This window comes from Fulvia fulva, chromosome 11, assembly GCF_020509005.1.
Source record: "Fulvia fulva chromosome 11, complete sequence".
NCBI classification, from domain to species: Eukaryota; Fungi; Ascomycota; class Dothideomycetes; order Mycosphaerellales; family Mycosphaerellaceae; genus Fulvia; species Fulvia fulva.
Genome location: NC_063022.1, coordinates 2,548,630 through 2,573,462, shown reverse-complemented (window position 1 = coordinate 2,573,462; position 24,833 = coordinate 2,548,630). Strand labels below are relative to the sequence as shown.

Genomic DNA, 24,833 nt, shown 5'->3' with positions numbered 1-24,833 from the left:
TCGAGCACTTGTAGATCGCAAGCGCGAGGCTGTACCCGCTATCACACGACATCGACTCCAGTGGCTACATGGCTACTGGATGTTTGTCGTAAAAGCGGCTGCTCTTCATTCGAGGACGGTTGTTCTCTTTTTGCCATGGATGTTGTGATAGCAACGTGCCTCGTCATCAATGTATGACCGTAAGTTGGACGGCTATGTCCTGCACATAATCCATTCATTGCACACTTGGGTATCATCGCATATATACATCGAACACGCAGAACAAACTCCACCTGGCTCTCCTACCTCGGGAACAAAGTTGACCGCGGCACTCCATTCAAACCCCTCTCCTTCTTCGCCATCTCGCCTTGAGCCGCTTCCCACTTCTCAAGGAGCTTGAGCTGCCACTGGTTGTACACTCCTCCCGTCTTCTTGGCTTGTCGTCGCATCTGCTTCACATGGCTCAAGACTTGCGCGTAAGGCATCCATTGTCCACCACTCTCGATAAACAAAAAGTACCGCCCACGTTGGCCATGTCGCCATTCGAGGTACTCGTAATCTGTCTGCACCGAGCCCGGCCGCCGTGACTTCTTCTTTCCGACGCTTAGGCGCTTGATCTTACCGAAGAGTTGAAACGCTGGAGGTGTTGCAGGTTCCGCAGCGGGTGCGTTGACAGACGGTTCCAGTGGTGCTGCAGGTCGATCGCAGCCGGGTGCTCTCCGAACGTACGTTTGCTCTGCTTTTTGGATTGGCATCGTAGGTACTGCGTCCCGCGGAAACGACTTGCTACGATTGTGCTTCTTGAGGATAAAGGACGGACGCTTATGAATGCGACGCTTCTGAATGAGACCGGAACTCTTCGTTTCAGACACTGGCGACGTGTCGCCACAGCCGAATTGCTTCGCGTCCTCAGCGTCTAGCCAGTCCGTCTCTGCATCGTCGGTCGCTTTAGTAGATGGCATGTCATCGTCCACAATTTGCTGGGATCTTGCGTGCAGTATCACCGTAGACCTTGTGCGGGATGCGTCTTGACCGGGGGCCAACCCGAAATTTGCATTGATGCTCGTCTCCGCTAAAATGGCTGGAGTGTTCTTGGCTTCACGCTCGTGTTGCGTCGTAGTGTTGGCAGCTAACGAATTACTCTGTGGTGAGCCGTAGCCTAGACCCTGACGAGGCGCAAGAGAGATCGATTCGGGCTCCACATCCGCAATCTCTTCCACTGTCGGCGTTGCAGTGGTATGAATCGGCAGACACGTCTTCAGATGTTCCTCAGCGAAGGAGGGGAATGGCACGTAAACTGTCGATGCCGCAGCAAGGCTGGTGCCAGTCGCCGTATATTGTAAAGCGCCGAGAGGTGGACGGCGCTCTAACGCAGGACCGTCCGCCCTAGACTCAATCGCCACCGGTGCTGGAGGCAACTCCGGCTTTCTCTTCTTCTCAGTGTTGAAACGTCCCACAGTCGTCCGACGTTTGGGCATTGTGGACCGCAGCCACGGCCGATGCTCTCTAGCCCAGTTTCTGAGGTTATGCCATGCAGCACGTCTCTCCTTCGCAGCATCTTGGGTCACGCCCATGGCATGATCGACATTCCTTCTAAACTGGAGTGGTTTGACGTGCTCGGTCCAGTACCGGTGCACAGCACGGTCCAGCTTTTCGGCCGTCTCTGAGCCCTCTATGCGCTCTACAAGGTTGAGTATGTAGCGAAAACCCTCAGTGCTTGGTCTATCCAGTGCTTTCAGTGGGCGTGTAACAGCTGCGTGCACGAGAGCACGGGTAAGTAACGAATTAATCGGGGCGCGACGATCGCGTAGGAAGATGTAGCATTCCCATACTCTTCGATAGGCGATACGTGGGGCGAGAACTGGGGAGTGTGCGAACTCATGAGCCACGAGGTGAATCAAGTCGACATGCTCCGGGACCAGAGTCAGTTCTGGAGACTGCGGATCCCTGTCCTGGAAGTCGACAAAGTCTTCTCTGAGCTGACGCTGTAGTACCTGCCATATCTCACGTGAACCGATCGTACCTTCGCGCGCAAGCCTGATCGGTAACTGATGAGCATGAAGCAGCGACAGGGTAGGCACACCTTGGAAAATCGAATGCGCAAATTTGACCTTATCGTGTTTGAGGAAGTAGCTGATCAGCCAGAGCGCCGTACGAGTCGTGAGACCGAGCTCTGGATGGCATCGAAGCTCCCAGCTTACTTTCTGAACACTAGTGGCCGAGGAACTACGCGTCAAAATGAGAAAGATCTCTTCGCACAGCCACTCCCACTGCAAGCCATGACGGCGTGCAACGTCCAGCATATCGACAAGAGAGCTGGACGGTTGCAGTCGTTCTTCTTTGCGCGTGTAGCGAGCCGCGCACATTGCGTCCAAGTCACCGAGGACGTCATTGATGTCAAGGTCGCTTGGTGGTTGCCGAAAGTTGTATGTCTTGTCGTAGCCAACCATTGCTATGCTGGCATTGTCCTGCGTCTTTGGTGTTGGCCCCCAGTAACGCAGTAGTATTCGAGCCAGATCCAGTCGTTGCAATGTCAGAAAGTGTCGAGTGAACGTCGATGGCTGAGAAATATGCTGGGCAAGAACTGCATAGATGCTCTGCCAGGTGGGAGACTTAGAGTGCTCTAACACTACCTGCAACGGCCGGCAAAGCGACAAGCACGCAAGCCACGTTCTCGCAGTGTCTTTAGCGATAGTGGACGTAGCGTTGAAAAGCTCACGAGTCGTGTTTATGCAGACTATCCCCAGCTCATCGTGTCTCATCGCATTCAGGATATCCGCGATATCTGAGCACAATGAGGTAGACTTGGCATGCTGTAACAAAGCTGCCAGCACACCAGCCAAGTCGTCGACGCAGGTCGCCAGTTCGACTTTCTCTTTAACGAGCATGACAACAGCTGAGAAGGCTGCGTCGCTCAAATCACGTCCCGAGAGCCATTGTAAGAACGAGGTCAGATTGCCAGCCTTTGGTTCGTCTGCCGCAGATTGCAGAAAGTCCAGGACGTTGACTAGTTGATCCCGGTCAATGTGATCCAGATGCGATATATCGCTGAGTAATGCATGGACGTCCAGACTACTTTGCTCAATAGCTTCTTCCTCGGCTTGGATCATGTCTTTCGTGCCTTGCGCATCTTCCTCGATCGACGGCGGCTGCAAGAACGAGTCCCAAGCGTCTTGCCGTTTCGTCTTTGCCGGTCCAAACCAGCCAGCATCGGTCGTGTTCTCCTTCGCTTTCCTTCGATCCAGCTGAGGAGCTTCCCATCTCCAGCCATCGATCCTCTGCTCCGGCTTGCAAGAGCCAATGCCAAAAAGTGCTCCAAAATCAGCTCCCATGGACGGCCCGCCAGCGGCTACAGCTGCAACTCCCATACGCCTCTTTGAAAGCCTCCTATGCGCCTCCAGCGGCCCAGGAACGTTGCTGCCATATCGTCTCCCCTCACACCTCCTCCTGCTGGCAGCGTTGGAAGCGCGCGCGAACCGATTCCAGGCTTCAGCCAGACCGTCATCGGTGATCCAGAGGCATTGTGAGGGAGCTGGAGCCTGTCGGCATATGCTGAGGGCGCGACATGGCATGAATGGTTGTTATCGTGGCATTGGGTGGTGTGAGGTGTAAGGATGGGGTGTGGTTGGTGGAAGCTTGCAAGTTGCGACGCGGCGGGGAGCACGGGAATGCCAAGGCTGGAGACATGCGACCTGGAGGAAGTTGAGACGGACATGGCAGTGGTTGTTCATCACATGTATACACGATGATAACACGAGCATTACGGCTGCGGCATGGTATGCGCAGTGACAGATGGTGTGATGCGATCAACACTGACATTGCAATGCAGGCCGCATTGCCCTCCCCAAACGGTCCACGCTGAGACGAACATACGCCTCCGCCTCCGTAGAAGAAACATCGGATGGCACGCCGACCTCGCAGCCAGCATTCTTGCAGGGCCCATCGACAGCGCAGATGCAACTCGACTCGATACCGAACGTGCGAAGCGTGACCCTCAACGACCCGAACCACCCCGTCGCACAGGATTACGCCTTCTTCCAGCACCAGAAGGCACGAACGGGTCATTTAGGAACTGCCCTCGAGCCACACTACAAACCCCATGAACTCCTCACAAATCCCCCATCGCCCAAGGACATCACCTTGGAACTTTTGTTGGCCTCACAAGCACACATTGGACACGCGACCAGTCTGTGGAACCCAGCCAATGCTCGATACATCTTCGGTGTGCGAGGCAGGAAGAAGGATGGCGAGTCTCCGATTCACATCATCAGTCTCGATGCGACAGCCGCTCACCTGCGACGAGCATGCAAGATTATGTCTGGGGTGACGGAGAAAGGAGGTCTCGTGCTGTTCGTAGGCACTCGAGCAGGACAGGCGAGAGCTGTCGTCAAGGCCGCCGAGATGTCGAAAGGATGCCATCTTTTCACCAAGTGGATTCCTGGGACTATCACCAATGGACAGCAGATTCTTGGCTCATGCGCGAAGAAGGTCGTCGATGAATTTGATCGGGACGTGGAAGGCTTTGAAGATCAATTGGGCTTGAAGGCAGCGGTGAAGCCAGATCTGGTGGTCTGCTTGAACCCGCTGGAGAACTATGTCTTGCTGCATGAGTGCGGATTGAACAACATCCCAACGATCGGGATCGTGGACACGGATGCTAACCCTACCTGGGTGACGTACCCCATCCCTGCCAACGACGACAGCTTGAGATGCGTGCAGGTCATTGCCGGTGTTCTAGGCAGAGCTGGAGGAGAGGGTCAGGTGAAAAGGGAGGATTCTGCAAAGAGAGGCTTCGTCACATATAACGCTGCACATGGCCTTCGTGTGCCAAGGACGGAAAGGCCAAGTGACAGGGCAGAGCGCAGAGAAAGCAGCCTGCGCCAAAGAGCAGCACATGCTCAAGCACGATCTCAAGCATCAATAGAAGAAGATGAGTTCGAGGACCTGACCGGCGTTGACGTAAAGCAACACGAAGAAGACCAGCGACTCCTAGCAGAAGCCGAGCAGCAAATGATTCGGGAACAAGGCGCCCCAGCCGAACCAGCCGCATATGCTCCAGCAGAATCCGCAGAAGAAACATCACCCCTCCTCGAAGAAGACGTAGACGACATCTACTCCGTCGCCGAGAACATGGACCCAATCGACCAATCCCTCACCGACGAGCAATTCGCCTCCGAAGACCTCGCAGAAGACCTCGCCCAGTTCGGCGGAGCAGACCAACTCACAGACTCTCCAGCCGACGACGCCGCGAATCCTGCTGTGCCTAATTCCACGACCGAGACGTGGCCTGATCAGACAGGTGCTACTTCCGGTGAGACGTCTCCGATCGGCCAAGTCGAGGATGTAGCGGAAGAGCTTGGTGAAGATGTCGCGCCGCCTGCGCCAGAGGGGAATCCTGAGGTTGAGATAGCGGATGTTGGGCAGGGGACGGAGTATTTGAAGGACACGCCCGCGGAGAAGAGTGGTGAGACTGAGCAGGCGAGTCCCGCTGAGGTGGAGACGGAGAGCGAGGAGAAGGAGGAGAGCGGGAAGGATGAAGGGAAGGGTAGGTGATGATCTGCGAGGAAGAGTGCGGGACCATGTATACATAGCAAGAAGGCATAGCACATACCAAAGCTAGCACAAAGTCAACAACTTGAAAGAAACGGATGGACTCGAAGACCTGATCTGACATGGTTCTCATTCATTATTGGTGAAGCAATCGTGTGCGATTCTGCACACATATCTCTAAGCAAAGCCATCCAGTCCATCCAACGCCAGGCTGAAACCCTCCCTTGCTCTGGGAAAACAGTCGCCGAGCCATCCATCTGAAGGCATCGTGAGCAGTAAAAGTACAATGCGAGAAAAAGGAGACCGCCTTCTCTATATCAAAGCAGAAAGACGCCATTATCAACCTCAGGCCCGCCTTCCCATGAAAAGCCATCTCGCCCATTCCACCATGTCCCGTACTGGTCGAGGCGCCAGATGAGGATCGAGACTTTCGATCCGTCTCAATTCGCCGGTATCCTCAGTGACTCCAAGCGGATGCTGATCACTTACGACATCCTGCGACATCGAGTCTAGGCCATTGTCGTGGAGTGCTTTCTGCGAAGGTGTGGGAGCGACCGGCGCGTCCGAGTTCTGTCAGGCGGAGCGCAAATCTGATAAGCTCCATCCAGTGGTTAGAGGATACGGGTACGGGTAATCTGTCCATAGCAATTGAGATGCGCCAGCAGACGCTTCACTCAGAGTCTGTGACATTTGGGAACCTCTGGTATCGGTACAATCATCGTGAGAAGCGAATTCTGCATGCCTCCGTAGAGTAGAGCACAAATTTGACGAGCTCCATGCATTAGGTCGGGGATACGGGTATGGGTAGTCTGTCCAGAGTAAATCTGATGCGTCAGAAGGCGCCGGACTTGGAGTCTGTGCCTTTTGGGTAGCCAGTTCTGCATACTTCCATAGAGTAGAGCACAGATCTGACGAGCTCCAATCGGTACGTCGAGGATACGGGTACGGACAATCCTTCCAGAGGTGATCAGATGCGTCAGAAGGCGCTGGACTTGAGGAACTCTGTGCCTGTGGAGGATCTGTAGCATCGGTGCCAGGAGAAGTCTAGACCCTCACACCCTGCTGCGCAGAATCTGGAGCGTTGCTGTACAGTGTCTGCTGTGGCGGCGGAGGAGGTGGAGGCTGATGTGTAGTTGTGGTCGTCGTCATGCTCGGGTTGCTGTTACTCGGGGCAAGACTCGGTGGAGCACCACTTCCCATCCTCTCACGGTCCATCTTCTCAGCCTCCATCCTCTCCCGATCAGCCTTAGTAATGCGTGGCTTTCTGGGCGCTCCAGTACCGCGGCCCCGACCACGACCTCGAGTAGTGGGCGCATTCGGGTCCTTCTTCTCGGCGCCGAGGGACGCGTGAGTAGTGCCCGCTGTGACAGCAGCGCGACCTCTGCCACGTCCTCGACCACCTCTGGAGCCACGGGTCGATGTCGAAGACTCGACTTGTGCGTTTTGTCCTTCTGGGACGAGAGGTCCAGAGTAGACGAAGAAGCCGTCTTTAGCGACCGCCGCCTGCTCCTGCCAAGCAAGTTCTGTGTCATCGATGAAGTCGTCTTCCTTGTCGTACTCCTCCACCTTCTTCCTACGCTTGCGGGGCTTGCCTTCGGCCGTGGTCTGTCCCTCGAGGCCGTCGTCTTCCATACCTCCCATCTCTACGTTACTGTCTCCGTCTGCTTCAGACATGAGATCCACAGACATGTCGTCAGCAGACCCACCCTCAATCTTGTTGGCGGCTGCGGCAACTTCCAGGAGCTGTCGTCGATGTGCTGCTGCGCGAGGGTTGATTGCATCACGACCATACTTCTTAGCAATCTCTTGAGCCATGTTGACAGTGTTGCCACCAGTAGGATCCAGCGTAATGCGAATCTCAATGTCAATCCCCTTGCGCTCGAGGTCTTGGCCGGATGAGGGTCCTCCAAACAGGTCACTGCTTGATAGCAGTCCACTTCCAGCTGCTTTTGGTGAGGAATGTACTTTGGCCTGTGTTGGCTTAGGTGTGGGCGCCGAAGAGGATGACTTGGATTGCACCTTGACCTCCGGTGGTTTCATCGGCGCACAAGACGGTCCATCTATATCCATTGCTCCGTCCATTGTTGGTATCGACTTTGGCGCTGGACTAGATTGCACAGCTGCGTGCGGCAGTGCACTAGGCGCTGCTCGTGGCGGTGTTGGCGAGTGTTGTTGATGGTTGACGAACGGCGGTGGTTGTGGTTGATAAGGTTGTTGCAGGGTTGTTTGCGGAGAGTATGCCATTGAAGGTACGGAAGTGTTTGTGGCTGGTGGTGGGTCAATAAGGCTGATGATCGATGGCGATGCGGATGCTCGATTGATGTGTGGCGAATGCTGTGCCGAGTGAATGCCGTTTGTCACTGCAGATGTCCGTGGTGGAGCTGAGTCAATAGCACCTCTGATGGGGTCGTAATTCTGGCCGCTCGAGTATGGACGCGGTGTTGGTGGATTTGAAGTATGCATTTGCGTGTGTGGTGGCACACCGCTCCGTATCATGCCAATGTCCGAGGTTGGTGGATGTTGTGGTCGCGGTTGTGCTGGTATTGTGTGTCGTAATTGCGATGGCGGTTGAGGTGCAGTCGCGCTTGCTGGCTGTGCAGGTGCTTGAAACTGATTCACCATCTCGGTGAGGGTCGACTGGCGTGGCCGGGCGGACGCATCAGCAAGAACGGGAGTCGACTTGTCTTCAGTCTTCTGCCTCTTTCGTGGAGCGGGAGCGGCCTCGCCCTCCTTCTTGACCTTGGGCTCTCGCGGCTTGCGGGGCTTCTTCTCCTTTGGCTTCTCATCGCCGGGTGCTTTTGGTTCTCGAGGCTTTCTCTGCTTCCGTACCTTGGCCGGTGCATCTGTTGAGCCACTGGCAGTCTGTGCAGCAGAAGGCTGTGCGGAAGAAGCCGAAGTCGAACGAACTACACCTCCACCAGAAGCGAGATTACCCGATTGGGGATAGCGTTGGGCGACAGCGATTTCATCGATTGAAGGGTTTGCGGGGGATGATGGCGCGCTGGAGATGCTCGAGCTTTCGCTAGCGCGGTCGTGGTCCATTGGCGGCGGCATGCTGGTGATGGCAGTGAGGTGTGCTCATACGCGCCAAGACAGTGATATTGTACAATTCAAGACAAGTCGCAACGGTATGGCGGTTGCGATAAGGAGTGTTCGACGACAGGCGGCCAGGTAGTCGACGTTGCGGTGTTGAAGTGGTCAGGAAGGAGCATCCATAAGTCGGGCCAATCAGGGAGCGGCTTGCCAGGCTCGCAACGTCGCAGTATGAACGCGGCGACAGCGACAATAGTTTTTCGTGATATGCAGGCGACACAGTATCGGCATGTGCAGTCTGACGGTGCTGATGCTGCGGTACAGGCTGATGTGCACGACAGTGGTGTCAAAGTGGTGGGTTCGGATGGCGAAATGGAGTATTTGATGAACAACAGCTCAGCGACAGGTCTTATGTGGCAGGAAGACGAGCATGAAAGAACAAAAGACACAAAGTGGGCGCTGCTAGCTAATAGTAGGGAGGGCAGCCAGCAACGGCGAATACCAGCGCGGAAAGCCCACCACTGCGAAACAGCTGGGCACGAGCCAGCAGGCAGAACAACGAGAAATGACCAAAACTCAGCAGGGCCCCGCAAAGACTTGCTGGTCGAGCAAAGCGTGGTCGCTCGCTCTGTGCCCGCAGCCCGCAGCCCGCAGCCCTTGGACTTGGACTTTCCGCAGCGAAAAGTGTCAGATCAATCCGCGCATGTAAAGCCAACCTAGCCGGCCGGCCTGAGAGCCGAAGGCCACTCCCGGAGATGCATCATGCGGCCACTTCACACTGCTATAACAGCACCGCAGAATCTCCTGTCACCGATGAAGCGTGTTATCATCACCTGCTACGATCAACCGCAGCATGTGCTGCATCTCGCGACTCGCCCTGTTGCGGCATGGGCGTCCATTCATCGTTCACTTGTTCTTCGGCCAGGGGTGTAGATCGCTTGGCTTCCGATAGAGATCGAATCCCGGCAGCCACAATGCTATCAACAAGGGTGTGTAGCATCAGGTTATGGTGCTCTCTAAAAGTATATGTGATCATGAACAAGACACAGCGCATGCGATCATATATGAGATGCCCGTGAAAGAAGAAGAGCAGCTGTTGCGATGCGACTCGAGCTTCACCTTTAAGCGTCTCAACTCAGCCTAGCGCCATCCGGCAGCTCGGGTGCACCGAAACAAGGTTCGCGCGTGTGGGGCTATTCTCAGTTCAAGGTTAGGCGGAAGATCGTGCATCTGCCGCATTACTCTTGAAATAACAGCCTACTTCCTCACCATGATAAGAGGCGAACGCTTCGAGCTCGACCTGGGCTCAGACGATGAGCATGATGCGGCTCAGCATTCAGCGACACTGCCAGGCGCGTTTGTTGGCGACGTGTTGGAACGTCAGCCTGCCGCGCCTAAGCCACCCAGTCTGCCGTCGCTGAAGAGCAAAAGTGGCTTCCCAGAGCACAAAAAGCGCAACGTAGAGAGCAGGTTCAAGCAGCGAAAGGCCACCAAAAGTGTTGATCAGACTACTGTTGTGTCAGGTCAGCCTGCAGTAGAAGCCTCCTCTGCCGCATTTGCACCTGCTCAAATATCGGGCAGTCATGCGAGTGGCAAAGCAAAATCCTGGGAGGAAGAGGAGAAGGAGCGGATAGACCAGGAGAATCGTCAGAAGATGGCGGAGATGTCTGCTGACGAGATTGAAGAAGAAAGGCGAGAACTTCTCAGCAGCCTGAGCCCGGAGCTGGTCCAAAAGTTGCTGCAAAGGTCCAAGATTCAAAGCGCCCAGAACGCGCTGTTGAGGTCCAACGTCGAGAGCGGCAGCGAAGAAGTCGACCTTTCGATTGTGACGGGACCATCTGAGTCTGTGTCAACAGCACCAATCAAAGACGACAAAGGCTCCGGTCCAGAACCTGATTCAAGCCATCGACAGCAAACATCAACATCCAACCCGAAGCCTGACGCCAAGCCAGCAAAGACAGCCAGATTTGAAGAAGAACCAGAAGCAGAAGCAGAGGGTGACCACCCATCCAATGACCACAATCAACACGACCACGCCACAACCTCATCCCTGCCCCACGACACAGTCCACTTCCCACGCCCACCGCAACCACCATCCCTCGACCCCTCTTCGGACACCTTCCTCTCAGACCTCCACCAGAAATACTTCCCCTCCCTCCCCTCCGACCCCAGCAAACTCGAATGGATGCAGACCTCCTCCACCTCCGGCGATCACGGCTCCTACGACCCCTCAGCCACCGCCTTCAGCGCAAAAGACATCCGCTTCGACTTCCACGGCCGGCTCATCCCACCCCGTGAAGCCGCCTCAATCCCCGTAACGCAAGGTCTCCATCACCATGGCGAAGCCCCAGATTCAGCGGGCTATACCATTGCCGAACTTGCGCATCTCGCGCGCTCAAGTTACGCTGCGCAACGGAGTATTGCGTTCCAGACGCTGGGGAGGGTGTTGTATCGGTTGAGTAAAGGCGAGTTCGGCGATTCGCCCGGTGCTGAGGCGGAAGTTGCGGGAGTTGAGATTTTGCAGGGACAGCAGGATGCTTTCAGCGAGCTGGCTAGAGGACTCTGGCATGAGGTTGAGAGGCTGCAGGTCATTCCGATTTTGATCAGTGAGAGTGAGGGGACCGGTGTGGATGGTGGGAGGCATGTTAGTGCTAAGGCTTATGCTACGGAGGCAGTGTGGTTGTGGAGGAAAGGAGGGGGGAAGAGGATGAAAGCTGCATAGTCAGTCGTATGGACCTTTGTTGTCAGATCGATGGACACGTCCCACACGCCGCAGTGTAGCACGTTTTGACAGTTAAGCGAAGCTTGTACCACCAGAACTAATGATCTTCCAACAGGCTGAACATCTGAGCAGAAATGTTCACATCCTTCATCCTCACACTGTCTCCATCCTTCCATCCTAATCCTCCAAAGCCGGCACATACCTCTCAACAAACCCACACACATCCCCCAGCACCCGTCCACTCAACCCATGCCCCAACCCCTCATACTCCCTAACCTCCAAATGATCCTTCCCAACCCCCAACTCCTCCAACTTCTCCACCGTCCTCTTCCACACCCTCCCCGGAATCATCTTATCCTCCTTTCCCCTCGCCAGAAAGATCGGAACATCCCCATGATCGATCGGCAACCCCGCTTTCGCTCGCAAATCCCACAATGCCCGTCCTTCTGCTAGGGGCAGGTAGCCCATTAAGCCGACGATGGCGCCGAGCTTGCCGGCGTAATTTTTTGAGGTGAGGTCCAACAGGAGGGAGAGGGCGCAGCCTTGGGAGAAGCCGCCGAGGATTATGCGTTGGGGTGGGATTCCTTTGCGGACGCAGGCATCGATGAGGGATTCGAGGTAGGATATGGAGGTGGAGAGGCCGTCGATGTCTTCGGAGGGGGCGAGGTCGGGGCGGTTGGGGGGGAAGGCGGAGAAGGCGTTGGGGGTGTACCAGGCTGTTGTCTGTGAAGAGGAAAGGGTCAGCGTTGGCTTCTGAGTGGGTGACGTGAGATGTGAGAGAGTTCATGTGCAGGTCTTGGTGGGGTGGATTGAGACCTGAGGTTCGTGTATACGTACCATGGCGTCCCGATTCTCCATTGCGTTCGGTATTATCCAGTGCACATAAGGCAGTTTGTGATTTTGCTGGAACTGGTCTGCGATGTCTATGCATTGCTGTGGTCAGCCTGCTGCTTCAAGTATGCAGTACCACTGCTGTCTTACTCTCAAGGCCCTCAGCAGTATCTCCAAGGCCATGCACCAGAATGAACGCTGCTCCATGATCTGGCTGCGAGACCGGCTTCTCTGCTGGCTTGTAGATTGGATCTTCGCGTTTCGGTTCCGATGGTAAAGTCATGCGTCTCTTTATGGCCGACATGGTTGCTCGTTTGCGTAGTGGTATAGCCGAGGAAGACAGCGCTGCTCTCGTCGTTGTTCTCAAGCCTCAAGATGGCTACGTATTTGCTCGCGTGATGTTGTTTGCGTCGTCCACAAGATAATTGACACGAGAGCTGTGAAAGGTGGGGAAACAGGATCAAATAGCTACAGTGCTGATCAAGCAGAAGATGTACAGGTATCTTATTACCGCGATGCATCCAGTCCCTCTTCGAGTCTCTGCGCTGAGCTGCCCCACCATGATGCCTCCCTACAGCCGCGTCTGCCCTCATCACAGCTTCCCACGAAAATTGTTCATCCACGCTGTCGATGGATGATCGGGTGACTTCGGACAGCATGTGCGCGCAACATCTCCGGGTGAATGCACTGCGTCCACTTGATGACTCTGCCTGCGTGAAATGACGTGCAGAATTGATTGTCTGTCGAAGGGCTGACCTCGGCAAGGCGAACCTGCTGTTTCATACAGGGTCTTGCGCTAAGCTTTGCCGAGCCGAACTCTCGATGACTTGCCTTGTGTGAGGTCTTGCGAAAGTGCATCATTAAGCCGATGTTTGTGACTGGTTGAGACACGATGGCGACAGGCGCGTTACGGTTTCGAACGCCGCACATCGAGGAGTTGCCGATAGCGACGAACCGGCAGTAAGACTGTCTTGCAGACACGAGCAGAAATGAAAGTGCATGTTATAGACTGACATGCCTCTTTCAGGGCTCCGGGATTCACTTATGTGGCAGTCTCGGGACCTGTCGTCGATCCATCGAAAGACTGGGGCACTACGAATCGAAAACGATCACGAACGACGGGTCTAAACCAAAGCGAAAGCCAGAAAGAAGCACTCAGCGCCAGACAACAACGCGAAGTCGAGCGAAAGATCAAGGACTTGAACAGTGACAGCGCAAAGGACGTGCAGATACCTATACCGAAGAAGTCCCAGAGCACGGGAGGCTTGCATCGAGCTGGAAAGACACCAGGCACGAAGAAGATCCTAGCCAGCGGGAAGACCTTTGCGCATTATCTGGACGATGAAGAAGCAGAGATCGCGAGGACAGGACGACGAGATGGCGATGTCGAGCCACAAGCTACGGCTACACACAGAGCGAGCAAAACACCCCTCGCACGACGGAAACCACAACGAGAAGAAAGCAGTATGAGCGGAAGTCCGGCTCCGTCTGGTCCAGCGCCGCCAGCACTTCTACAACAACAATCCACATCAGCCCTGACCGAAACCTTCCTGATGGATGTCGAAACGGACGAGACAGACTCCAGCATTCCGCCTCTCCCCTCCCAAGCCGAGATGGACGCACTCCTAAACGCCCCACCATTGACCTACAACCAAGCACGATCCGCGCCTCCACCCGCCAGCGCACCGCCGCCGAGGAAGTTCTGCGAGATTTGTGGGTATTGGGGAAGAGTCAAGTGTATGAAGTGCGGGAACATGACGTGCAGCGTGCATTGTAAGGATACGCATGATGAGCATAAGTGTTTGAAGTTCTATGCTTGAGGCAACTATGCATTAGGCTTCGAGGCAGGCGGGATTTGTTGATTGGTTTGAGCGTTTTGATACAGAGATACCCCGATATATTGCTTTTCGTCTGCACGACTGGTGGAACATTTCACAGCCGGACCAACGTCTCAGTGCTTATTGCCCAGCTTGGCAGGTAAATCCAAGGTCAAGAGCGAGAGCTGCAACACAGTAATCGATCTTCAAGATCAGATCATCACAGCACGGCCCCGGCGAGTTCACCAATAAGTGTTCAGGCTGTATACTTGGTGAAAGAACCAGTCTTATGCGATAGCATCAAGCAGGATCATACCCCTGGCCCCATCTTCCCATTCGTCAGCTGATGACCGATCCACCAGCACGCTCCCTCCTCAGCTGCGATAGGGCTTGGACGGAGGACTCGCCGCGAGACATGGCCGATGTGGGCTCGAAGATGCTACGTGCGACAGCAGCTCGGTTCATGACTATTGTGCGTTTTACTCCACGCTCAGTGGTAAAGCTGGACTGATGTTGGGGTTACAGAGTAGAGACAATATTATTCTGTCTCTCACACTGGAGCGAAGTCGTACGTAATAAGAAACCAAAAAGGGGTATCATCGCTCATCTCCCATCAAAGTCATAGAGCAAACTCCGGATCAATCGCGCCAAGTTCCACGCTGCCACTATTCGCTGTCGTGCTGCTGTAAGTCGACCGTCTCCTCGTCCCTCTCCATGCAGACCTGTGTTCCCGCGAACTTCAGCTTGGTCGTGAACATGGCTCGTACTCTCCCAACTTCCCCATAGTTGACTCTCGCATGAAACGCCATGCTCCAACCGCCGTTCCCATCTTCTGCAATCCCGACCGAGCCTGGTGCCTCCAGACCCCAGTCTCCTGTCTTGAGCAACTTCTTGTCTACTCGCGTGTACGGCCCTCTGATATGTGTGGCGGTAGCATATTCGAGAGCGTACGTGTCCAATCTCGTACAGCCCGAGCTGAAGAACAGAAAGTACAAACCCTCTGGTGACTGCGCGAGGACAGGTGCTTCGACCAGCGGTCCGTCCTGCTTCTCGTTGGTGAAGATCTCAATTGGTTCGCCGGCCTTCGTAACCGCATCGTCTGCCATCTCCTGGAGCATGATTGGTGTCTTCTGAATTGGCGAGACAGTGTTGCCGCAAGCTCCTCCCGAGCCGATGTTGTTACCATCGATCTTGTAGACAAGGTAGAGCTTGCCGTTTGATGGGTCACGGAAGGCTTCTGGGTCGATAGCGCCGCCTTGTTCCCACGGGCAAGTGAGGCTCTCGGGCAGAGGCTCGTAGGGTCCGGCTGGGGAGTCGCCAGTGGAGACCGCCGCACCGATGCAATGTGGGTGAGGATGATTGACCTTGTAGGAAACTTTGAAGCCAGGCGCTGCGGAGTAGTACATGATGAACTTGCCATCTGCTCGGCGTATGACTGCTGGGGCCCATGTGCTCGAGATCTTTGGTTTGGTGACTTTTGCTGGGTTCGCAGCCTTCTGTGCCAGCTGAGTCCACTTCCCTTCTGCTGGAAGAGGTTGCGCACTTAGTGGAGCAACAGTCCAGTTGACGAAGTTGGTGGACGTCGCTAGCTGCACATTCGCCAGACCAAAGTCGACGGTGTACTGACTCGCGTTGTTGGCCTTGTCTGGGTAGTTGAGCACTCCAGCTGCGTTGGTGGTGGCGAAAGCATAGTATGTGCCATTGTCGTATAACAATCCCGGATCGGGGAAGTTGAATGGGATCGCTAGTCTGATCGGTGCCTCATGCTTGTCAGATCCTTCATCCGCAGGTCGAGGCTTCCTAACACTCAGCGCCACAGCAGCAGCGATGATGCCTGCAAACACGAGCAGAACCATGACCGTGGATACTATGGACCCGATAGCTAGAAGGGAGAAATGTCTCGAGTCTGTTTTCTTCTCTGTGTCGCTACTCGAGTCGTCTTGCTTTGTGAAGTACCTCTGGTAGAAAGACTGTGTTGCTGGTGGTGGTGGTAATGACTGCTGTTCTTCTTGTTGTTGCTGTTGATGCAGCGATATCGGTTCCGTAGGCTGCATAGCGGGTGGCTTAAGACTGTCGCTTCCATATTCTCGTTCCAAGCTGTCTCGTGATCGCGTGCCTTGTGAGGTATCAGATGAAGAGGTTGCAGCTTCCACATGTTGTCCAGGCTGAGGTGCGGAGGAAGCAGCGGACGCCGAGCCGCGCGCAGGCGAGGAATGTAGCATATTTGATGCCATAATAACTCCGTCCAGATTCGCTGAAATGTGCAACACGCTCGCAGTGTTTGGACTGCAAAAGAGAAGAGGATGCTGGAAACGGCCTAGAGTATGGAAAGCTCAACTCGACGCCTGAGGGAAACTGCTATTAGCAAAGTTTCAACTCGATGCAACCCACTTCTGTCAGCCCTGGAGGCAGGATCCAGAAATCATGGTGTAGTGAAAGACTTGTTGACGTAAAGTGCAGCACTCGCTGAACCAGCTGAAAGCATTGTGTTTTGTGTGTAGACGACATGTATGTACTTCCAAGTCTGAGAGGCTTTGAGGTGTAACAATGACACACACCGTGGTGAATGGAAAGGATGTTTATACAGTGCAAACAAAGAGACGATGTGAATGTGGTTTGTGGTAATGGCGTGCGGGGTCTTTACTCATCGTGTTGGCGTTTGCTGTTACTGTAAGCAATCGAGAGCTGAGGTAGCGACCTCAAGCGCTTCGAGTGGGCGCCTGCCTGCCTGAGCTTCAAAGTTCAGCTGGACGTTGATGACAGGGATGTTGACCATGGAACAAGCTTCAGAAACCCTTGTCACCGTCTCTATTCTTGGCACGTGTGTTCCACGTTGACGCCGCTTGTATGCTGTACGACCCTCGTGGCAAACTGCTGTGCCCGAGACTCTTGGATTTGGTATAACGATCTCGAGACCCGCAAAGAGACGGCTCGAAAGCGCGAGATCTGTTGTAGTAGCTTGGTGGGAAAAGCGAGACAGCGGCCAAAGCCATCGTTCACCTACAAACGCCTTCTCCTACACAGTATGCCGCCTACGGCACAAGAGCATCAACTCGGCTGGTATCTCAGAATGTTCATGAACGTGCCAATCATACCCAATCCCCTTTTATCGATGTCGTGTCCATCTCATGCCTCAATGCTCTCGCGGTACAAAGCTTTTACATCACATACAAAATGTTGGTGTCTGAGACGACCGTCAGTCAAACAGTGGTTGTACAGGTAGTGCATTGGGGCTCACCTAAAGGATGGGAGCATGACAATTGCGGCTTCTGCGAGTACCTGCCCTCCAATTCGTCGCGAATGCTGTTCAGGAGCTGCACGTAGGATTGCTGGGGCTGCTTCTTCAGTGCTGTGATGAACGCCCACGACATGGCGCCAGTGGCTTGGCCGGCGATATTTGCGTCTTGCCTATTAGAGAGAAAAGGTCAGCACATGTCTCCAATGGTAGAACTTCCTTCGAAGGCGTCGACGTTCGAGAGGGGGTTGTCCGTCGTTCTACGATGCCACAAATCCAACGCAACTCGTCGCCCCTCCGCCAAGGAGCAGCTCCGTATGGAGCTCTTCAAGGTGGAAGGACGTCTTTGAGAGTTTTGTTGTACACTATCTTGGCATCATAAAACGACTCCGCTTGAACGCTGCAACAACGCCACCAACGCCTCGCTGAAAGCATCAACGCCTCCCTCCACAAAAGATCACACTAGCACTCGGCCACACATGTCTCTGTGCAGGATAGACGGTCGCTGAAACGCAGACACTTCCATGGACTGGAAGTAAGGTTCGGGCACCATAAAGTGAGGTTCATCACCAAACTGGGGGTCCACATACGATGTTTGGCTGTCCTTGCTGCCACTCCACATTATGACATCCGCAGGGCTCGTCTTTGTGCGTAAGTTCCTTTCGTAGGTGTCCCCGCCGCTTGTGGCTTTCTTAAACAGACCCATGGCAGTCGACGCAATACCGCCAATGTCGCCTCGTGCGTATGACGAGACAATACCGAGCAGACCTTGACCAGCCTCTTTTGCGAGATTAGGCTCCTTGAGCACGCCTTGTGTCGAGTAGATGTATGGGAGATCGAGGGCTGAGCCGGAGTGGCATGAATCGAAGATAGCGGTCAACCGCACTCCAGGTTGAAGAGATTGTACCCTGCCTCTGTCAGTACTGTACCTCCCGTGCTACTCACAATACTCACATGATACGGTGCATCTCGTCGTCAACGATATGTCCCGCTTGCCTGAAGTCCACCGGGTATATCACCTCATCGTAGCCATCCTCTTCGTCGCCGTCCAGATCTTTCGTCTGACCTCCATGGCCAGAGTAGTGAAAGAATAGCGAATCGTTCGGCCTGGCATCCTTCACCAGCCAATGCATCGCTCTTAGAATGTTCTGCTTCGTGGGCTGACTCATGGGATTCTGCTGATCGTCGGTCAAGATGACCATGTCTTCTCGCTTGTATCCAAAGTGACCGTTCAGATATGTCGACATGTTCTTCACATCGTTGATACATCCTCGTAGCTGACCTCGCTGGCCGAAATAGTTGATGCCGATCAGCAGCGCCTTCCTTCGGCCTGTGCATTGCGAGTATTGGAATGAGTAGCCATTCGGTGCGCCATGCCCGAATCCTTGCGAGTGTGTAGGTGGAGGAGGCGGTCGGCCGTAGCCTGTAGCTCAGGTCAGAGGCGCTCTACAGCTTCCGTGTTATCCGACATACCTTGCTGTGGAGGGGGTTGTTGGAACTGCTGTGGTGGAGGTTGCTGAAACTGTTGCGGCGGCGGCCCTTGCTGGTAGCCATTGCCGTACTGTGGTGGAGGTGGCGCGCCGTAGCCGCTGTTGTATGGAGGTTGAGGTGACGGTCCGCCGTACTGCTGTCTGCTCTGTTTGTCAGATCCTCGAGCTTACGTCACATTCTCGGGTCGAGTCTTACGGATAGCCGCCGTACTGAGGAGGCGGAGGAGCGCCGTATCCTTGCTGAGGAGGGTACTGGTTGTGATAGCCCTGGCCAGGGAACTGCGACATGTTGAAAGGTGTAATGCTGCTGTGGTATGTGTCTGCCTAGGTTGGTGGATGATGGAGAGATTGAAACGTTCCTTCGAAAGCGCGATGTCTCCGCAAAGCCGCTGCTGCTGACGAAACAACTTGTGATGGTAGTGGCGAAGTTCCAGATATATATCCTGCACAGCCGAAGACTTTCTGGCGGGGTATGTCGGAGGTGGTCTCCAAGGCAGAAAGTATGCGGACGATTGCAATGGTAGTATGGCGTTTAGGAGGCTGAGCTTGCAATCTCAGGTCTGATGATAGTGCAAGCCGCCAAAGCGCAGGGCAAGTGAGTCGTCGTCTGTGAAATGCGCTACGACGGTGCAGGTACTGTACTCGACAAGAGAGTTCTCAGGTTCTCACAGTAGTCGTGCTGTACCCGCCAGACGCTGCAGGGGTGGCAGTCGTCAGGCTTGTTGTTGGTGTCAGCGCCTCGTTGACCACATGCAGGTTCTGGCCCCCCGCCGATGCCGCTCCGCTCCTCATCTCCACTGGCAAGAAGCACTTCTGCCTTTCCTCATACATCAACACGACTATTTTCACACGACCATCGCGTCATGACTGCGGCTCGTTACAGTGACATCGACACAGCATCGAGCTCATTCCGACCATATTCCAATGGCAGGCAGAGGTGTCTGCGACGACGTGTTGCTCACGTTTGTCCCGATGCGGGATGGATCTACGCAAGCCAATGGTGGAGCTCTCGTTCAGCCAGACATGCTCGCCAATGGTCAAAAGAGCACTGCTTGGCAGCATCACCGATGTTGTGCCACGTGCGGAGGATTCGGCAGAGCTCCCTTTGCATCTCCACTAACCACAAACATCTCTCGCTACACAAGATGACTTCCAGAAGCGAGCGCCATGTCAATTTGCAAACGACTCTGGATGCGTGGCAGCCACAAGGAGCGGCCACTGGCGTTCTATGTGGCTGGCGTGGCTCTCCATTCTGCAGAACAACGCAACAACGACTTCCATCTATGGCGGTGTACATGGCATTATGCCTGTGAGCTGCCTATAGCAGCGACGACAAGCATCCCGCGCCACGATCGCTGCAGCCACCGCACCCGTACGCAGTCTCAAGCCGGTTTCATCAAATACACATGCTGAAAACGGCCGGTTTACGAGCATCGCTAACACAAGAGAGTCATCCTTACATGTACGCTGTACGCTCTACGCAGTGTGGAGATGTCTGAGCTGCCCTACCTGGTATTGTACGCTACATGTAAGAGGAAAGCGCTACTAACACGAGACGTGATCTCGCTTCGACATCTGAACTTGGTGCAGCGCGTCTGCACTAATAAGCTTCCACAGCTCATAGCCAAACCTTCCGCGGACACAAAAGCAGCTATGCGAGCCAAGAGTCAAGACGTGATCCTTCGAAAGGCATCCGATGGTACCGCAACACGTGTGAGAGCCACCACTTCCGGCTCCTTCGGCAGTATCGCTCCATTCAGTCTCGTAACGGCTTCCACAGTGCTGCCCAAGCACTCATCAACGCTGCAATACACCTGGACCCCCACTCGACAAGTAGTAGATGTTCGCGAGAAAACACTGTTCCGCCTTAGTGCCTTTACGACTTGTCAACTGCAATGCAGTTCGTCATGGCTGTTCTACTGGCGATTACTACCCTTGCCCATATTCACACACAGCAGGTTCCAGCACGACCCGAGACTGTGTAACCTTCTGATTCTCTGGAAAGGCTCAGCTAGCAGTAACAAGACTTTCAGTCCTGCAAGCCACCTGAAGGCGCAAGCACGAGGTGGAGCCGCAATAGCTACCCCACTGCACCTCTGTGCCCTACGATCCTAAGATGTGGCCCGTGTGGCACAAACGAGATGTCCCGACTGGAGGACATGCAATGCACAAAACATCAGCGTGCCTTCCAACGGACTGTCCCAACCCATTTGGCAAACCTCTGGATATCCTCCCTCTCCAGCAACAAGTCAACACTGTACAGCTCCCGCGCCAACTGCTCATTCGGCGCGACTCGATGCACGTATGAATGACAGGCTCTACACAGCCATGCAACCTTATTCAGCTCCCATTCCTTGTGCCAACCACGCTTCACGACTTTCGCGTGAACCTGCCGCGGTATGAGATGGTGGTAGGTCAGAGGTATGTGCTCCCGTTCACAGATCTCGCAGCCGTCAGGCCGTGTAGCGGCCAAGGCTGGAGTGTACTCTGCAGGTGGCTCGGAGGTGGATGTGATGTAAATGTTCATGCAGGGCTCTAGGAAGCGGTCTAGGTCTGTATCGTCGTTGATGAGGCCATAGATTGATAATGATTCGGAGACCGAGAGTGGTAATGGTTTGATCAGCGATTCCATGTCTGAGCTGCTCAGAGGTACTGAGTATCTCGATGCCAGCTTGATGTCATCTTGGATGGCTGTGTAGGAGATGGTGCGGAGGTCTGCAGGTAGGCTCAAGAAAATCTCCTCAGCTAGATACTATGCCGTCTTCAGCAACAGGTCAATTTGACGACAGCAGTTCCGTGGACCAACCTCGATAAAATCAGACAATTCAGCAGCATCGTTCTTTTCAATCTCCTCTTGCGGTCTCAGTACCGGCTTAATTTCATTCTTGCGACCTTTGACCGGTCGTTTCTTCGTTGTTTTGCCACTATCCGGGGCAAGACGTTGTATGATGCTGGTCGAAAGGCAATCTTGGAATATTGTGAAGTTGGGAGCTTCGTTCTCAGCTATCATTGAGCCCGAGGAACCGTGATTAGAATATTTGTGCGATACAAGTAGCAAAGGATATTTGTTGTAATGGCTGTGTTTCTTAATGATATCTGATGTTCCGACAAGCTCATGAGATCGACAGTGAAGCGTCGAAGATGGAGATCCACTTCTCGCGTGGCAGTGCAGGGATTCGTGACGTTGGCGCAGTTTTGACGATCTTGACTTGACTCTTTCCTCCAGCATCACAACAACAGATCATACATCGATGACCATTACAATAGTGATGCATGCTGTGTCACTACCATCTCCTGTGCCATTCGGGGGCAGCTCACTGTGTGCCTCTGATTCGGACGATAAGAAGACCACGATAGGAAGACCACGGCTGGCGAACGAGCATTGAAGAGGAGCAAGAGGTGTCTATCATTGGTCAACGACGTACCCGATGCATCTTGTTGCAAAAGAGCGATCATATCGTATAGCATATCGGTGGTGGAATGAAGAGGTGAACATTGAACAGAGATGGTCAAAAGTAAACAACATCCATTGTGCTCGCGCGGTCGGTCCGTCAGCTATAGCATGAGCGGAACATAGGAAGGGAATGATTCATCGAATGTTCCCATATCATACAGTTGTGACTTTTCACGTCAGTTGGTGATCCAGCCTGTGAATAGAAGGACATGCTATCTGCACCCGGACAGCCGTTGCTGACAGGTGGATGGAGCGCTTACTATAAGCAGATGGATCACCGCACAAAAAGACCATCACCGAATCAAAATACCCTCTACCCAGGACTCGAACCACAAACCTTCCCATCCCCAGCACACCACACCAGCAAAAGGAAAGCCTCCGAAGAGGCTTTCACTTAAGGAACAACCCGAAGGAAGACCTGTTCGCAGACACCCGAGTCAAATCTCACACAGAGTGATGGCAAGGCAATTGATGGAGACATTGATGAGGCGAAGTTCGTATAAGCTCATATTCACCGGAGTGAACGGTTTGATCAACGAATTCTGATCAATGCTCGTTGGATTTGCGGACGTGTGAGCCGAAACTGTCTCGCGACAATCGGACGTTTTCCACCCCACTACTCTGGTTGATTTGCTCGGGTGTCGATAGAGGATGCAGAAGTTTGGTGGTATGTATTGGTGAGCAGCAGGGATACGTCACACGGGGACTGGCGCTCGACTGGAAATTCTTCACAGCAGTCACTTCAGGCATCATTATGCGTCACACCCGGAAGGCGCCCTGCTTTTGAGCTGCTACGACATACCGTCGAGCGTAGCTCACAGGCGACGTTCGCAGCCTCGACTAGGCTCGCGCCCCTCGTCCACACCACTTGGTGAAGATGAATTACATGAGGCTTGTGTCTGTCCTGAGCGGAGAATGATGCATGCTTGTTGGCACACCACCGTTGAGTGACACAGCAATTCTTGCATGTGTTGAAGGCTGGAACACAAGATTGCCCCAAGGGCTCTCGACAAAGTTCATTGCCGGTCGGACCTTTGCAACGACCGACCTTCGCAGTCGGGGTGACTAGACCATAGGGGAGTGGACCGTACACACAGTGGGCAGAATTTCCCTGCATCGGCAGCTTTTCTGACTGATACCAAAAGATTTCGTGTAGCAAGCGGGACGATATGTCTGTGTCCAAAGGCTGTCCATCTCATTACGATCTTTGCGCTGTACTTCAAATTTTCATACAGTACCTCGTCGCTATCAGCTAACAACATACTACATATCAGCTTGAGTGGCTGCGTTGTGACAGTCAGGAAGGAGGTGCTGTCGTGCGCGTCAGCAATGTAGAGCGCCTCTCTTTCTGTTAGTCAAGCCTCGCCTCTCGAGGCAATATGTCGTGTCCCATTGCAGTACACATGCTTTCAGGTCACCGTCGCATGTGATGGTTGTGACTAGTGAAGTGAAGCTGGAAGGCGGAGGGGCAGGGGTTTCGGCCCGCGATTCCAGCGCTCTGTTGACTTCGGATGACATCGGCGACTGCAATAGTCATCGACACGGTTCTGGCCGGTAGCAACAGGTCCATCACGAAGAACAGTAAGTGAAACGGCACTCTCACAATCCACAGCATTCATCACCTCTTCTCCTACTGTCAACCGAGCTCCGTCTTCACGACCACCACAATGCCCATCACCGAAGGCGCACCAAAGCATGGCAATCCAGCCAATCTCCTGCCACCATCATGGAAGAAGAGCATAACCCTCTGGCTTGAGGAAGACACTCCAAGCTTCGACTACGGCGGCTTCGTCGTTGGCGACGGACCGGCCGAGGCTCGACTGCTTGCGAAAAGCGCCGGCGTCATCGCAGGCGTACCATTCTTCGATGAAGTCTTCAAGCAATTGGACTGTACTGTCGAATGGTTTGTAAAGGAAGGAGACGAGGTCGGAAGAGAGGCGAAGCAGCACGTCGCCACAGTGCGTGGACCTGTACGATGCGTTCTGTTGGGTGAGAGAGTGGCTTTGAACCTTCTGGCAAGATGTTCGGGCATTGCGACCAAGGCACATTCACTACTGCAGTTGCTGAGGAACGCGGGTTACAAGAACACACTGGCTGGCACGAGAAAGACAACGCCGGGTTTCAGGTTGGTGGAGAAGTACGGTATGCTGGTTGGAGGCTGTGATCCGCACAGGCAAGATCTGAGTGCAATGACAATGCTGAAGGATAACCACGTCTGGGCGTGTGGAGGATCGATACATACTGCTGTAGCGGCTGCGAAGGCATCAGGAGGCTTCGCGGTGAAAGTTGAGGTGGAGTGTCAGACAGAGGAAGAGGCAGAGACAGCCATCAAGGCAGGTGCGGACGTGGTGATGTTGGACAACTTCACGGCTGATGGGGTTAGGGTGGCTTCAAAGAACCTCAAAGATAGGTGGGGAAGAGGCACAAATGCAAGGGCCCTGATTGAGGTTTCAGGTGGCTTGACGGAGGAGAATGTTGCGGACTACGTTTGCGATGATATTGATATCATCAGCTCGTCAAGCATTCATCAGGGAGTGAAGCATGTAGATTTCTCGTTGAAGGTGATCCCGAAGGAGACGAATGGGAAGCCGGGCAATGGGGAGGCGGCGGGCACGTGAACAGAGCCGTTGCAAACGGGCATTCACTTCTACCCTTGCATGAACAGTCACTAGCGTGTAGGAATGCGCGTTGGAAAAGCTTTATAATCTCACGCCGCTTCCCG

The 24,833-nt window shown here is 54.2% G+C and overlaps 10 protein-coding genes across 10 annotated transcripts; 4 read left to right on the top strand and 6 right to left on the bottom strand.

Moving 5' to 3' along the window:
• Nucleotides 1–281: 281 nt before the first annotated feature.
• On the bottom strand, nucleotides 282–3,551 carry CLAFUR5_13129 (uncharacterized protein; the record flags this gene model as incomplete). The annotated part of the gene is made up of 1 exon (XM_047912277.1): nucleotides 282–3,551. The coding sequence occupies one exon, from the start codon at nucleotides 3,549–3,551 to the stop codon at nucleotides 282–284; it is 3,270 nt and encodes a 1,089-aa protein (XP_047768091.1).
• Nucleotides 3,552–3,724: 173 nt separating this feature from the next.
• Nucleotides 3,725–5,532, top strand: CLAFUR5_13128 (37S ribosomal protein MRP4, mitochondrial; the record flags this gene model as incomplete). The annotated part of the gene is made up of 2 exons (XM_047912276.1): nucleotides 3,725–3,755; nucleotides 3,809–5,532. The coding sequence occupies 2 exons, from the start codon at nucleotides 3,725–3,727 to the stop codon at nucleotides 5,530–5,532; spliced, it is 1,755 nt and encodes a 584-aa protein (XP_047768092.1).
• Nucleotides 5,533–6,573: 1,041 nt separating this feature from the next.
• On the bottom strand, nucleotides 6,574–8,583 carry CLAFUR5_13127 (Histone promoter control protein 2; the record flags this gene model as incomplete). The annotated part of the gene is made up of 1 exon (XM_047912275.1): nucleotides 6,574–8,583. One exon carries the CDS (start codon nucleotides 8,581–8,583, stop codon nucleotides 6,574–6,576), a length of 2,010 nt encoding a protein of 669 aa, XP_047767665.1.
• A 1,249-nt stretch (nucleotides 8,584–9,832) lies between these two features.
• CLAFUR5_13126 (RNA polymerase II-associated protein RBA50) lies at nucleotides 9,833–11,284 on the top strand (the record flags this gene model as incomplete). Its single annotated transcript, XM_047912274.1, has 1 exon — nucleotides 9,833–11,284. One exon carries the CDS (start codon nucleotides 9,833–9,835, stop codon nucleotides 11,282–11,284), a length of 1,452 nt encoding a protein of 483 aa, XP_047767666.1.
• A 177-nt stretch (nucleotides 11,285–11,461) lies between these two features.
• CLAFUR5_13125 (Acyl-protein thioesterase 1) lies at nucleotides 11,462–12,419 on the bottom strand (the record flags this gene model as incomplete). The annotated part of the gene is made up of 3 exons (XM_047912273.1): nucleotides 11,462–12,007; nucleotides 12,122–12,207; nucleotides 12,266–12,419. 3 exons carry the CDS (start codon nucleotides 12,417–12,419, stop codon nucleotides 11,462–11,464), a joined length of 786 nt encoding a protein of 261 aa, XP_047767663.1.
• Nucleotides 12,420–13,007: 588 nt separating this feature from the next.
• Nucleotides 13,008–13,935, top strand: CLAFUR5_13124 (SWR1 complex subunit vps71; the record flags this gene model as incomplete). The annotated part of the gene is made up of 2 exons (XM_047912272.1): nucleotides 13,008–13,075; nucleotides 13,143–13,935. 2 exons carry the CDS (start codon nucleotides 13,008–13,010, stop codon nucleotides 13,933–13,935), a joined length of 861 nt encoding a protein of 286 aa, XP_047767664.1.
• Nucleotides 13,936–14,597: 662 nt separating this feature from the next.
• On the bottom strand, nucleotides 14,598–16,154 carry CLAFUR5_13123 (uncharacterized protein; the record flags this gene model as incomplete). The annotated part of the gene is made up of 1 exon (XM_047912271.1): nucleotides 14,598–16,154. The coding sequence occupies one exon, from the start codon at nucleotides 16,152–16,154 to the stop codon at nucleotides 14,598–14,600; it is 1,557 nt and encodes a 518-aa protein (XP_047767661.1).
• A 936-nt stretch (nucleotides 16,155–17,090) lies between these two features.
• On the bottom strand, nucleotides 17,091–18,945 carry CLAFUR5_13122 (Metacaspase-1A; the record flags this gene model as incomplete). The annotated part of the gene is made up of 6 exons (XM_047912270.1): nucleotides 17,091–17,116; nucleotides 17,171–17,340; nucleotides 17,758–18,075; nucleotides 18,122–18,590; nucleotides 18,641–18,798; nucleotides 18,854–18,945. 6 exons carry the CDS (start codon nucleotides 18,943–18,945, stop codon nucleotides 17,091–17,093), a joined length of 1,233 nt encoding a protein of 410 aa, XP_047767662.1.
• A 1,888-nt stretch (nucleotides 18,946–20,833) lies between these two features.
• On the bottom strand, nucleotides 20,834–21,667 carry CLAFUR5_13121 (uncharacterized protein; the record flags this gene model as incomplete). Its single annotated transcript, XM_047912269.1, has 2 exons — nucleotides 20,834–21,409; nucleotides 21,464–21,667. 2 exons carry the CDS (start codon nucleotides 21,665–21,667, stop codon nucleotides 20,834–20,836), a joined length of 780 nt encoding a protein of 259 aa, XP_047767659.1.
• A 2,111-nt stretch (nucleotides 21,668–23,778) lies between these two features.
• On the top strand, nucleotides 23,779–24,729 carry CLAFUR5_13120 (Nicotinate-nucleotide pyrophosphorylase [carboxylating]; the record flags this gene model as incomplete). The annotated part of the gene is made up of 1 exon (XM_047912268.1): nucleotides 23,779–24,729. One exon carries the CDS (start codon nucleotides 23,779–23,781, stop codon nucleotides 24,727–24,729), a length of 951 nt encoding a protein of 316 aa, XP_047767660.1.
• Between the last annotated feature and the right edge of the window lie 104 nt (nucleotides 24,730–24,833).